This window comes from Heteronotia binoei, chromosome 2, assembly GCF_032191835.1.
Source record: "Heteronotia binoei isolate CCM8104 ecotype False Entrance Well chromosome 2, APGP_CSIRO_Hbin_v1, whole genome shotgun sequence".
Lineage (NCBI taxonomy): Eukaryota > Metazoa > Chordata > Lepidosauria > Squamata > Gekkonidae > Heteronotia > Heteronotia binoei.
Genome location: NC_083224.1, coordinates 174705745 through 174720810, shown reverse-complemented (window position 1 = coordinate 174720810; position 15066 = coordinate 174705745). Strand labels below are relative to the sequence as shown.

General features: G+C 43.6%; 1 protein-coding gene across 7 annotated transcripts in view; it reads right to left on the bottom strand.

The window, feature by feature from the left end:
- RASAL2 (RAS protein activator like 2) overlaps nucleotides 1-15066 on the bottom strand; it is a 280988-nt gene that overhangs the window by 73583 nt on the left and 192339 nt on the right. For 6 of the 7 annotated variants that reach the window (XM_060232488.1, XM_060232486.1, XM_060232492.1 and 3 more), the window contains one exon: nucleotides 6812-6918. In XM_060232488.1, the coding sequence (XP_060088471.1) occupies nucleotides 6812-6918 (107 nt within the window). Of the gene's footprint in view, nucleotides 1-6811; nucleotides 6919-7656; nucleotides 8171-15066 lie in introns of those variants that run through there. The other variant, XM_060232489.1, reaches the window with a different exon arrangement.

Sequence of the window (15066 nt, the reverse complement as noted above, 5' to 3'; positions counted from 1 at the left end):
CTTTGCCCACAGGGACTTCTAAATTAAACATCTTCCTTTCGATTTCTTCAGGGACGCCATTCTAGGCTACCAGATCCATTTTTACTTACCACAGTTCCTTTTTAGATGGATGGAGGTGGGGGGGAGCAAGGAAGAGAGAAAGTGAGATCGAGACTGATAGGCATCTGCTTGATGATTCTAGATAGTTAAGGAGATGGTTCAGGGGCTGGCTGCCTATGAACTATCTTTGAAAGATATCATCTAGAGCAGGGGTGGCCAACAGTAGCTCTCCAGATGTTTTTGCCTACAACTCCCATCAGCCCCAGCCAGCACGGCCAATGGCTGGGGCTGATGGGAGCTGTAGGCAAAAAGCATCTGGAGAGCTACCGTTGGCCACCCCTGATCTAGAGAGCTGCTAGATTTGGCTATTCTCAGAGTTCAGTACAAACATATAAATGGGACAGAAAGCATTACAAAAGCTGAGGTACTTATTAGAGCAACATATATATGTGTGGGAAAGGAAAGCTGGTATAAACTCGACCCTTTTTTACACCAGGTCTGGTTTTAGCCATTCTTTCTGCCTTTGTATTTGCACCAGCAAATAAGAGGATTCAGAAAGCAGAAAACAATGCGATCGTGCTGTACTAGCCTTATTAAAAAAGCAGAAACATTAAATATTTGAAGCGAAGAGGGAAACTGAATTCCATCAGTGTTTAGCCTCTAAAATCAAGCTGGCTCCCAAGCACATAACAAGAGATGCTATTTAAAGACTTTCTTCCCTCCCCACTCCAGTGAAAAAAAAAAAAAAGCATTCACTTGAAGTACGTTACGTAAGCGTAAATAAAAATTCCAAGTGCTGGACAAAGGCCCATTAACAGTTCTACAGTTGAGTGGCTTTCTCTGTATGGATAACACTGCTTGGTGCATAGACAGACAACTACAGAGAATATACTGGAAGTGAATGCTCTATTTAGAAATGAGTTTTGAAAATAGCTTGGCTGTAATTAAAAAAAAAAAATTGAATGCAACGTATTTCCAAAGTCTTTATTTCAAGACTGCAAATCTGTTCCTAGCTATTACATCACACTCACATATCCAGGAAGTGAGGGTTATGAAGAAACTTCATTTCCATTCACTTAATTATCTCATCTCTTCCCTTCAAGGAGGCTCAAGTTAAGTTCATTTCATGCCTACAGCTCCTCTTGACTGACTTGTCCAAGACCATCTAGTGAACTTTAGAGCCAAGCTAGAAAATGAATCTTGAGCTCTTGGTCCAACGTAATATTCACTATACTACACCATGAACAGGAATTTTCCCAACACCTCTGCCATTTTGAACTGAATCATGTTTTACAACCCAAAATAGTCTGCCAGAGCCCATGAAGAGAGAAGCAGGCTACTAAGCACCTGTGCTGAGTCTGAATGTGCTGTCAGTGGCTATTAGCCACAGGGTACTGATGGAACTCTCTATCTGGGGCAGTGATGCTTTGTATTCTTGGATGCTTGGGGGGGGGCAACAGTGGGAGGGCTTCTAGTGTCCTGGCCCCACTGATGGACTTCCTGATGGCACCTGGGTTTTTTGGCCACTTTGTGACACAGAATGTTGGACTGGATGAGTCACTGGTCTGATCCAACATGGCTTCTCTTATGTTCTTCCTCAACTCAAGCTCTTTCTCCCAGATTTGTCCATTATGTTGTGAGCAGTGGGTAAGTTAAGTTATAACGTATGCAAGCAAAAGGAATGGTTATATATCCTTTCCAGTCAAGGAAGCTCTCCAATAATTTTCTCATAACAGGTCTCCATGACACTGTTCATGTCATTGCAACACCACATCTCATTGCAGGAATTCACTTTGGGAAGTTCCTAGGTGTCATGAACTCCTCCCCCCATACATAAGTTAGATAGTGGAGACTTCCAGGTTTCCAATATGACATCCAAATCAAATGACATAACACACTTAAATCATATGAACATATGAAGCTGCCTTCTACTGAATCAGATCCTCAGTCCATCAAAGTCAGTATTGTCTACTCAGACTGGCAATGGCTCTCCAGGGTCTCAAGCTGAGGTTTTTCACACCTATTTGCCTGGACCCTTTTTTGTTGGAGATTCCAGGGATTGAACCTGGGACCTTCTGCTTACCAAGCAGATGCTCTACCACTGAGCCACCGTCCCTCCCCAAATCTTCTAATTCTGGCTTGTAGGCAAGAAAATAAACCACTACTTGTTTCGTATGATTTGGATGTGACAAAATATGGTTTCTTGGGATCCAGGAAGTCTTCAATATACAAGCTCCAAATGAAGGGACGAGGAAGGGGAAATGGAACACATTATGTCCAAGGCTGTATTGCCAGCTGAAATCAGCCATTACAATAATTAATGTAATGTCACAGGCAGCTCAGTCCTCAATCTCAGTTCAAGAATAATTGTTTAACTAGCCCCATTTCACTCTTGCGTAGAAGTGGGCCCTTGCCAAGATGAGAAAATCCCATTTCAACAAACAAAACAGATCTGAGAACTATTTTTACTGTCTCCTCCTGCAGCCTGTCTATAGGACATGATGTTACACTTCCTTGCGACACAAAATTGTCAGAAATCTTGTTTCCTACATCAAAGCTCTCCAAACCATCAGGGGAGAAGAAACTGATAAAAGGCTTCCTTTTGAGACTAACTTAATTAGCACAGACTGACATCGGGACTTTTCAACAGGATTCTATCTTTTACTACATCTTATGCGCTTGTTCACCATTTTAATTGAGAACACCAGAATGGGAAAGCAAGTTTAATAAAGAAACAAATTCAAAATTATCCAGGACATCTGGTTGGAATCCTAAAGATCAAGTGCCAGATACTAACTTGTACTCTAGGGAGTTTCTTCAGAATTTCCTGGCAGCAGCTCCCTACTGGCCTGAGAATTGCGTCTATCCATGTTTTGGTTTCTGCGACTGAGCTGGCTGAAAACTGTCGTCATAGAAAGTGAAGCAGAAAGCCCCAAGAGCTCGCACAAACCTCTCTCCCAGACAACTTCAGAGTTAATTTATGGGAAAGCATCAAGCAATCAAAGATATTTCCGAAAGACAGAAAACAGAAGGGAACAACTCCATCAGATTAAAGAGACCCGTGTACCAGTTTAAATGAAATCTGCCAAAATGTGTGGTAGGGCATTGGGCCCATGCAGCAACAATCGTATGAGGTAGAGCTACAAACGATATGAATACCTGCACAATTAACTTACCCCTCAAAAAGAAAGCTCATGGAAATATGGGGAAACGTGTATACAGCTGTGTTTATTTTGTGTCACATCATACTATTGATATGAATGGATCATGACAGCCTTACACACTTCTACTGTATCTTAAAAGCACAAATGGCTTACTTTGCAGTAAGGAGGACTGAGCCCAGCATGGTTTTCTAGATGTGGGCTAGTTCATGCTAATAACACCTAAAACAAGGCTGATCTGCTAAAACAATAGGCAACTCAGAAGGTTACAGAGGAACAAATGAGCTAAACTAAGTGTATCAGTTCATAGCCAGATTCCTCTGTGTGGTAACCAAGTCCTGTGAATGGGTTTTAAGAAGAAGAAGACTGCAGATTTATACCCCACCTTTCTCTCTGAATCAGAGACTCGGAGCAGCCTACAATCTCCTATATCTTCTCCCCCCACAACAGACACCCTGCGAGTGGGTTTTAGTACCTCAAAGCCAGTTGGCGATCTAGACAAACTGTATATTATAAGCACCTTGACATAGCTGTTAAATTGACAAAATATATCTGGTAAAACAAATTAGAAAACATGGTAACTTTCTGCCTTAGAAATTATCATAGTATTAATTGTGCAGCATTTGTTTCAAGATAAACTGATCATCAAGTCAGATGGAGAGGAAAGGAGGCACCCACTTCCCAACAAGAATGCCTGCTCTATGCCCTGACCTGGGTAGCCCAGGCAAGCCCGATCTTGTCAGATCACACAAGCTAAGCAGGGTCAACTATGGCAAGTACTTGGATGGGAGACCTTCTTCCAATATCAGCAGTTGAGAGGACAGGGGCAGGCTTTATTCAGCCACCTCTCTGAATATCCTCCAGGCCCCCACTAGGAGTCAGTCACCAGAGGTTACCATGACTTCCAGGTGCACAAACACACACAAAATACAACCCCTCCCACCCCACAAAAAAGAATGCCTGCTCTACATCTCTCTCTCTTCATAAAATAAAGTTTGAGTCCAGTGGCATTTTTAAGACCAACAACGTTTAATTCTGGGAATAAAAAGATGAAAGAGAAGGAGACAAAGAGGAGACTGGATTTATACCCCACCCTTCACTACCTGAAGGAGTCTCAGAGAGGTTTACAATTGCCTTTCCCTTCCCCTCCCCACACAGACACCTTGTGAGGTAGGTGGAGCTGAGAGAGCTCTAACAGAAACTGCTCTTGGGAGAACAGCTCTGTGAGAATGTGTGACTGACTCAAGATCACATCAGCAGATGCATGTGAAGGAATGGGGAATCAAGCCTGGTTCTCCAAGTGTGTTCCATGGAGAACCTGGAGACATGTTTTTTTTTATTTATTTAGATATTTATATCCTGCTTTTCTCCCCCAGTGGAGACACAAAGTGGCTTACAACTTCTGCTTGGGATGGAGCAGCCCATTCATTAAATACCTCAATTCCTTTTTAAAAAAGAAGGCTCCAATTTCATTTGTGACCTAACGAATTATTACAGCTAAAATTCATGAAACCCCAATTGACTTTACTATATACAAATATATTTCTTTTAAAAATCTCTTGCTATACTCTGGTTTCTCTTCAGATTGCAAAAAATCTCTTGCTGAGAAGAATTCATTATAACTATTACTGATGTTTCTAAAATACAACATTTTAAGATGGCCTAGTGCACAAGAACAGGCTGGCCAAACTGTGGCTTGGGAGCCACATGTGGCTCTTTTACACATATAGTGTGGCTCTTGAAGCCCCCACTGCTCTGTCAGCCAGCTGGGAGAAGGCCTTTCTCTCTTTAAACCACTTCTCCATGCCAAGCCAGCCAGCAGCTTGGAGAATTCATTTAAAGTTAAAGTTGCTTTCTTTCCACTTCTCCTTCCCCATCTCCTCGCTCCCGGCTCTCAAACATCTGACGTGCATGTCTTGCGGCTCTTAAACCTCTGACAATTATTCTATGTGGCTCTTATGTTAAGTAAGTTTGGCCACTCCTGGACAAGAACATATATACATATAACAGAGGTCAGCTAACTGCACTTGCATGGCTGAGGGATGGGAGGCAGAAAGAACTCTTCTTTTTCCAATGTTGGCAGCGTTATTTAGATTTTTGTTACTGGACACTTGGCTCTGTTATTAACTTCTGGAACTGCTGCTCTAAAGTAATTTGTGTGATTCCTACATTACAATGCAAAATTAAATTTAAAAACCATATTGGTCAGCTAAAAAAACCTACAATTTACTGGGAATGAAGAAATAGCAGGGAGGACAAAGCCATGTTGAGACAGGAAGACAAATGAGAGAGGGGCAGAGAGATTATGTTTATTAAATTAAAAACATACAAGAATTAAGTGAACCAAATTATCCTTTCCCATCGTTTGTTACAAAATATTATTGTAACACTGTCAGTGATCCCCCATCCCCCCTCTTTTTTTTTTGCTGTCACGTCACAGCTAGCTTATGGTGGCTTTCTTGGTGGCTTCCCACACAAGTGCTAACCAGGGCTGACCTTGCTGAGGCTTCAAGATCTGAGGAGGTTAGGCCAGCCTGGAATATCCAGATCAAGGCAGTGAATATTGGGTTTTTTTTTTTAAAAAAAGTCTAACTCCATTTGCTGTACTGTTTAAAGAGCACTTCAGCTTTAACTTGATTTGTGCTATAACTGTGTCCACCTCCCTTGGTATATTAAGAATAATAGAAAAGCTACAGAAATCTGAGAGCAGCTGTACTGTCAATTTTGGCCCACCAATTACAGTAAATATATATGCTGGAAAGAAAATCCAGGCTCTTTGGATTAAGAATAACAAACTCAAGTAATTTGCAGCCAACCATCAGGGCTCGCTGTGGATGTTGAAGGCCATCATCATACAAGCTTCCAAGGCAAGGTCTTTTGCTGCTGAAACAACACACTGAGTCATATGATTGCTTCTCCCCACACCATGTTTACCATTAGCCAGGGCTTTTTTTGTAGCAGGAACTCCTTTGCATATTAGGCCACAAACTCCTGATGTAGCCAACCCTCCAAGAGCTTACAGGGCTCTTAGTACAGGGCCCACTGTAAATTCCAGGAGGATTGGCTACATCAGAGGTGTGTGGCCTAATACGCAAAGGAGTTCCTGCTACAAAAAAAGCCCTGCCATTAGCTCAGGTTTCAAAGTTCCTGCACAACCGCTGGGCAAATGAAGGACCCAAACCAAAGAGCAGTTTGTTAAGCTGACAAATTTTGGCAATAAATAAATAATTTTAAAGTTGGCTGAATCCATGTGAAATCTCAGGCCCAGCCCACACTGGACTCTTCTCATGACCAAGTTGCACAGGACTCATGTTGTGATGGAACAGGAAAGCTGAACAGGAAGTATCATGTGGTTTAACTCCATGTTTTATTTGGCATCGAGTTTAAACTAAGTCTTCCAAGCAGTAACATAGAAATCACTCTGCAAAACTTATACAGTTTGATGACAAATTTTGGGGTCCACCATACGGTAAAAATTTTATATTTTAAATTCTAACACCGTAGCCTTTCAATAACCAGATGAGATCTCAACTCCAAATTGATAAGGCTCTTCAGTCACAAATCTGAGTTCAAATACAAAAATATTTCTCCCTTAAGAAAGGTGTACTTACCGGTACTTTGAATGGAGATGTATTTGACGAATCCATGGGATTGGCTTTTTCTGAACCACTGGTCCCTGAGATGCTCCGTCTGCGAGGAGACTTCTCTGCTGGGACTTCTGGGTACAGGAAGAGAAGGAGGGAAGGACAGAGAAAGTAGGTGAGAAAAATGGAAGAAGAATTTCCACACTCCTAATCGCAGACAACCACAAGACACACACGAAACAAGAGCAAAAAACAATGCAGATGTATTTACACCATTAACAAGTTGTGAACACTTTAGCCATGATCAGTAAAAACCAAAATTCAAATCCATCTTTGACTTGCAGGCAATTCAGAAAGACTGTCCTTTGCTTAATATTCAGCTGGGAAAGTTACAACTGACACGCATTAGCCACAACATAAAAGTAGTCTGCTGAGTCAGGCATGCAAAGAGTTAATTCTGCAAAACTGGCAATCTGAATAAGGCGGAAGCTCCTAATTATAAAGGCAGCATTGAACACAAATTTGACCAAGGTCAAAGTTCATTCTCATGCACAAAATATAATCTTAACTGCTAGTTCAGACAGAAATAGCCTGCTCTTAAGCACGTTTACCTATGAGTAAGTTGAGACTTCTCCCGAAGTACATACACATAGAATTGTAGCTTATGGGCATCAAAAGGTTCAGCTACTTGAGGGTGGGTAATATAAAACCTCTCTGCAGATGGGGGTGATATAGGTCACTTTCTCCTTGTTCTGGCAGTACAACCGAAGCTATAACTTTGTGATTACAAAAATCTGCCTTAACAAAGGGTATCCTACTGCATTTCCTTGTATGCTATGAACATCATTCACAGAGAGAACACACATATATACCTTTATCACAAGTGCTGCCCATCTCCGCTTCAAACACCTAAGCTTAAAGGAATCCAGCTTAAGTAAAAGACACTCAGCATCAAATAGATAAAGCCACATCCTAAGAAAAAGTCCATTGTTATATCGTAGGTCGAAAAGGAAGGCAGGAAAACATTGCTCCGGAGACTGGCATTTTTGACTCCTGCTGGTCTCCTTTTGAGACACAGATGCAGCTTAAACTTCCATTTCTGGCCTCCTGGCCCTTTGGGAGCCGTGCTACTTCCACTCAAGAGAAAGCCGGTTTCTCCCCCCCCTCTTCCCCCTCCCCTCTCCACAGCTTGCAGAGAGCAAGGAGGAAACGCGCATGAGAGAGGACTGCAGCTTTTCAATCAATCGTTCTGAACGCATATCCTCCTCATCAGTTACTTTCATGCTATTAACAGATACCCAACAGCCAAACTCTGGTCAGCTACAGAGAATTCCCCTCTCTGTCCTGATCCACAAACATCTGAGGAGATGCACAACCGGTCGGGTTCCAGAAATGAAGGTTTCCTTCGCTAAAGAAGATAACCACGACAAATCCTCACCAGCAAAACCTTCTGCAACATCTTCCCGTGAAGTTGGTGGACAACAGATCCCGATTTCACCACTTTTACTGCACGGCACATCAGTGAAGGCTCAAAGGAAATAAAATTCAACATGATGGTGGCAGGAGAAGAGACTGGGATCCTGCTGAATGGTCCAAGAGCTTCACAGTGGAGGGTGCTTCCTTCTCTTTTAACTGTAAGCAACTATGTTAACTCTCTAACTACCTTGCAAACCACGCCAAAAAGGGGGGGACAAAAGACCACAGTAACGTTTGAGGGCTTTTTAAAAAACTTGCCTAGCAAAGCAAATGAGAATCACACTAAGAAATGAACATGACACCTGATTTAAAACTCAGAAGATAAAGTGGGGGGGAGACCCCCCAACCCCTCCATTCATGGAGAATAAATCTACTGAGCTCTACAACAGAGATCCCTGTCTTTCATTTACACTCAAGCATAACCCAGCAAATAACAGTTTTATCCAAGAGCTGTTCTTCCTGCTACACCAATAATTTAAAGAGGGGGAAAAAAAATACTCTTTCAGACAGCAAATTAGATAAACATTCCAACCATCATTTTCTCCCTTTGGGAAAAACAGGAAAAGGGAGGGGGGGAACAAAAATAGTGTGAATTTGGAGGAGAGGGTACCAAAATAACAGGCCCAGTTGTAATCATGTACTGCAATAAAGCTTGGTTTGTCCTATTTCACGCTCGCTCGCGAAAACTGCTCCCCATCATCAAAGCATCTCTAGTAATTTAACACTGTCTACAGGGTTTTGCTGAGTCATGCATGAAGAAACAGAATCCCGGATCCCCTTGTAATTCTCAGCGAAAGACAGTCGATAGTTGGAGAGTAGTTGGGAGTTCTTTTAACAAAGCCAGCCAGAAAAAGACCAGGGGAAAATCTGCACCTGCCGACAAACTGGAGCTAAGTGATGGGTGGGGGAGAACCACTGCAAGTACAGAAATTTGTACCAGAATGAACATAAGAGAGGAGGAAAGTACTTCTGAGCAATTAGGAGAAGATAAAAAGTAAGGATTTGACTGGTGGATCCTGGATAGGAAAATGAGGTTTTCAATTGATGCGCTAGCTAGGGATGGGCATAAACTGAACCACGAAGCAAAATTCGTCACTAATTTTGCCCTGTTTGTGGTTTGTGAACCAAAGTTCATGCCAAGTCTACCATCATGAACTTTCATGAACTTTTAAAGCCATTCATGGCAATTCATGAATAGAGCAGAAAGCAGGAGTCCCTTTAAGTTCCTGCTTTCTGTCTCCCATGAAAGCCCCCAAAACAGCTGAGCGGCAGGGAGCAGGCCCAGCTGTTTCAAGTTCTCTTGTGCTGTCCCTTTAAATTTTAAAAGGAAGCGCTTCCCCAATGTTCAGCCATTTTTCAGGCTGCCTTGTGCAGTCCCTTTAAACTTTAAAGGGACTGCACAAGACAGCCTGAAACAGATGAGCGGTGGGGAGCAGGCTGCATGGGCCACATTTTTCCAGTTTGTGCCCATCCCTAGCCCTGGCTACTTTTAACTGTGCATCTACATGCTGGAAGCACTACCACTGATGTGATGCTTCTGTGCCCTCAAAGCTGCTTTTCTGCTGAGCTGGGTGGAAAACCTATAGTATTGCCACCTGGGCAAAATTAGATTGTTGCCTTCGTCTCCTCCACCTCCACCCTGTACATGCAACTTAGTGCTCTTGCATTATTTTCACATGCTGCAAAAAAACCAATCAATACACTTCTCTATCTGAAATACTAAATTACCACAATTTACCGTATGAGTCATTCATTAGAGCTAAGGCTTAGGGGTAGATTGTATCATCTCTATGAATCAGCAACTGCCCTAAACCTTTACTCTGTTCTCTTTATCCTAGCTGGGATGTGATTATAGGGTTGCTGAGCCCCAGGTGAGACCTTGAGATCTCTTGGAATTACAACCGATCTCTAGATGAAGAGAGCAACTCCCATGGAGAAAATAGTTGCTTTGGAGGCTGGACTCTATGGCATTATATCCTGCTGATTTTTCATCCCTCCCCTAACTCTGCCCTTCCCAGATTCCAACCCCAAGTTCTCCAGGAATTTCCCATCCCAGAACTTACAACCTTCGATATGAAGGAGATTCCCCTCCCCAGCCCCTCCATATACACACTCTCCCACCACTACATAAACATCACAGAACAACAGTCAGATTGTGAAGATGTTTTGCTTAGTCATCAACTAGGATTAGTTAACTGAAAACAAGATCAGATACTTACTCACACCTGACAGAAACCTCCACAGAGAAATTACATAGAAAGAATGTACATTCTTCCTTTAACATACATATTAAGATTAGTTATAACAATAACACAGCATTTATTCTGCATTGTGAATGCTCCCAGTGCTTCATAATGCTTTCTCCCAGAAAGGTATACAACACAATATTATTATTATCCCATTGCAGGTGAGGGACTGAAACTTAAGAGACAGTGGTTTGCTTTTACCACATTTAGCATTCCTAGCTAAACTGAGATTAAAACCACAGACTTCTTCCTTCACGACCTTGTTTAGATGCTATATTCCAGTAGCTCTCCAGGAACAAGCTATGTGTGCAGTGGTTTTCTTGAAATCAGGTGTGAGCCAGTTTGGGGTAGTGATTAAGAGTGGTGATTAATCTAGAGAACCAGGTTTGAGTCCTCACTTCTTTACATGCAGCTGCTGGGTGACCCTGGGTCAGTCACAGTTCTCACAGATCTGTTCTCTCGAGAGCAGTTCTCTCAGAGCTCACTCAGTCCCACCTCTAACTAACAGGGTGTATGTTGTGGGGAGAGGAAGGGAAAGGAGACTGTAAGCCACTTTGAGGCTCTAAGTGAAGGGCAGGATATAAATCCAATCATCATCACTTCTTCCTTTTCCTTCTTGAAAAAAAAATCCCAGCAAAAAGCAGTGATGAAAGATAGGAGTCACATTTAGTCCTCAAGCAGTGGTAGTCTCTGGCTTCTAAGATGTATGTGGCTCTTTCCAAATACCACCCAAAGCTCTTCTAATTAATTCTGAGTTTCAGTGCTTTGTTTCATGCCTCCAATGGCATATCTAGAAGGAAGCAAGGGTGTGCCAGGAGATGCGGCCAGAAACAAGCTAGAGTACTAACCATAGACAAAAACTCTCAGAATGCCAAAGGGCACGAGAAGGAGGAGACAAAGAGAATAACTGGAATGAACAGGGGAGGTGGGGGAATGGGCGGAGCTGGAGGAGAAAAACAGAGCAGCAGAGGCAGTAAGAAGAAGTGACTGCTGTGCAAAGCATACAGTAGTCATGTGGCTATTTCGGCCAATGGGAACTGGGAATTTGGCTTGTCACAAACTGAAGAGTGAGAATCACTGCCTCAGGATCTAGTCCTTGGGGCATCAATGGATACACTCTCTCAACCTACTTCAGTCAGAAGCCTAGCCTAGAAGATATGTAAATCAGCCATGTTAGAGCTTTTTAAAAACTTCTTATTTTTCCAAAGAAAAACAGATGTTGTAAACCTCTGCCCAGCTATCAAGAGCCATTAGACAGTCCTAAAATGAGACCGCGTGGCATGAACAGCAAAAAAAGAGAATGCCCTAGACATACGGTTCATCTGCAAAGTCTCAATAAATGTATTAGGTTTTTTTACAACTGTACAAATAAGAGCTCCCTAGCCACATAACTTTCCTGACATGAAAGATGACTGCTCAGGAAGGCTTAATACAGGTTAGGGTTTTTTATTTTACTGGTGCTGATAATCTGAAAGCAAGCTGTAATTCACCCAGCAGAGGAGGACTCCTTTGGGCATTTGTCCCCCGCAGGACATTTTGACTCTGTGTTATTCATATCGTGGTTAATACTGACAATGCAGCAAACCTTAAAGAAGGGTTTCTTCAGGGTCCAAACTCTCATAGTTCATCTTCCTAATCAAGGAAAAGAAACCTTCTGCACAACAACAGAGGGAATAAGATGCGGGAGGAGTGGGGACCAGGGCTTGAATTCAACAGGAGCTCACAGGAGCGTAGCTTCTGAACCTCCAGCCAGGGTCTGCATGCAGTGGGGAGTTCTCTCCCCACTGCACACAGATCCTGGGTGCAATGTGAATAAGATATGCTACAGAGCTCCTGCCCCTTTCCCCCTACAAAACGACCCCTGGTGAATTGCTGTGGTGAACTGAGGAGATGGTTGTGGTTTCTTCTCGCTGCTCCTGCAGCCAGCACAGCGACGTTGTCAAAACTATCAAGTTCTCTCCTTCTCTAGTTCAACAGGAGAAGATGTCACCACATTGTGTATTTCCCTATCCATGCCAGTTTATGAAATTGAACAGGAGCAGTTAGACACATCAAGATGATGATGACAACCCACGTAAGTATTCTTAAATGTTACTGTGAAGAACTCTAAATAAGGATGGTGGTTTTCCATAGTATTGCTGCACTGATTCTAATACATAGTTCTGTCTCCTCTGATGTAATGCTGAAATCTGGTTTATTTAATGCAACTGTCTTTTCTGAAACCAACATCCTGTAAATGTACAAGCAACCCAGGCTTCAGCGTACTGAGTAGGGCTCTTGAACCACTGGTATGTTATTTGTCCCCCACCTTTCCAAAGAGTCTGGTTAAGTGTGCAGCCTCTTATCTGGGAGAACCGGGCTTGATTCCCCACTCCTTCACATGCACCTGCTGATGTGACCTTGAGTCAGTCACAAGTTCTCACAGAGCTGTTCTCTGAGGAGCAGTTTCTGTTAGAGCTCTCTCAGCTCCACCTACCTCACAGGGTGTCTGTTGTGGGGAGGGGAAGGGGAAGGAGACTGTAAGCTGCTCTGAGACTCCTTTGGATAGTGAAGGGCAGGGTCTAAATCCAACCTCCTCCTCCTCTTGTTTCCTCTACAGGTAGACTTAACTCAATGTACATGTATAACAATCAGCTGAGCAAATGATGAAAAACCTTTCTGGATTGAGAACCCATTTCTCAAACTATGTTTATAGTCTGGAATTGTAATCCTGGAAAAATAAACTAGGAAAAATAAACTAGGGATCAACATTACGTCTGGAAAAATAAACCAGGGATCAACATTATGTCTAGGGATGCCAACCTGAGCAGGGGGCCTGGAGTTCTCCAGAGATCAGTTCCCTTGGAACGTCAGAGGGTAGACTCTATGGCCAGCGCTGCTGTGTAGGAGTAGGCCAGGTAGGCACCACTTGGCATACAGGGGCACTGCTGGGTGCCCCCTCCCCCCCATGCCTCTTTGGAGCCTGCCTTCCCTTCAGAAGCACAGGCCGGGGGGAATGAGAAAGCAGCCAGCAGCACCTATGCAGTGCACTCCTCAGAGTCTGCCTTGAAAGCTGCTTTCACATTCTCCAGGTCTGTGCTTTGGAAGCACAGACCTGGGGAACATGAAGGCGGCCGCCCCCTGACTCCACCCAGACTTCCTGGGTCCTGGGAAGGCTGAGTGGGGTTCGTAGGGTGCTGTGGCAGTGGGCACACTCAGAGCCTAGCTCCGAGCACACCCGCTGCTGTGCCAACCTTGCTCACCCTTCCCAGGACCCAGGAAGGATGTGTAAGGCAGGGGGTGTGCTCGGAGCCAGGCTCCAAGCATGTCCGCTGCTGCACTGCTCCCCCTCGACTGGAAGTTGAGGGCAGTGGGTGGGGCCTCGCCTGGTGGGGGGGGGGGGCAAACTCCCAGCACTGGCCCTGTCTATCGCATCACATCTCTGCTGAGCTCCCTGCTCCAAATATCCAGGACTTTCCCAACCGGGGTTGCCAGATCCCCCCAGCCACTGATGGGGGTGGAGGGGAGGGCTGCCAGTTCCTGGTTGGGCAACTCTGGAGAGTAAAGGAATGGTGCCTGGGGGAGGACAAGGGTCTCAGTGGGGTACAATGCCGCAGAGTCTACCCTCCAAACCATCCATTTTCTCCAGGGGAACTGCTCTCTAATTCTGGGGGATCTCCAGGTCCCACCTGGAGGCTGACATCCCTTTTAAAACCCCAGCCCATAGTTGGCAATCCTAATTACGACACATTTCAGATGTAACTAAGCAAGTGCAGGTTTCACTACACGAACAGCCCTGAAGGAGCTGCAGGTTTGTTTCCCTTGAGTGAAGTGAGATAATTAGTTAGTTCTACTTTTCTCAGCAAACCATCATTTGCCATTACATCTCAACTGGCAAATTACAGTTTTCACTTCCTCTGAATCTCAGATTCCAAGCCAGAGTTAAGTAAATTGGCTGGCTATGCATAAAAAGGGAAGGAGAGGGAGGTACACAAGCCTGAGGATTCATCAGACTTCTCTGAACAGCAGGAAAAACATGCAGTGTTGTTTGGTCTGAACCATACCTGAACTGGATCGCTGTCTGAACAGGCTGAATAAAGCCACCTTTAATATGGGATTTGGGTTGTAAATGCAAATACTCCCCTTACCCACCTACTTGCTGAAAATAGTTACTTCCGTTTCACTGTCCCTTAGAGGAACTTTCAGCTTAGTTACCCCTAGTCTTCTGCACAAAACAAAGCAAAAAATTTATTGGGAGAAGAACGTTAAGGAATGGAATGAGACTGTGTATATTACATAATCACTTGCACCACTTCCTCAATCCACAGTGTGTGTGTGGGGGGGGAAATCACTGCACAAGTTTTTAAAGTAAACTATTAATCTGATAAGAATGTTCCCTGAGCAGTGCACACCTTTAAGATGGCAATATAACGTATTTCTGTAACTAAATACAATCATCCTTTAAACCAAACAAGTCACTCAGACCTCACAAGGCCTAAAGTTCTGCAAGATTTTGGCTGGTTAGCGACACCCAAGAACTAATAACGCTAGTGAAGAGATTTACCAAAGTAAACACTAAGG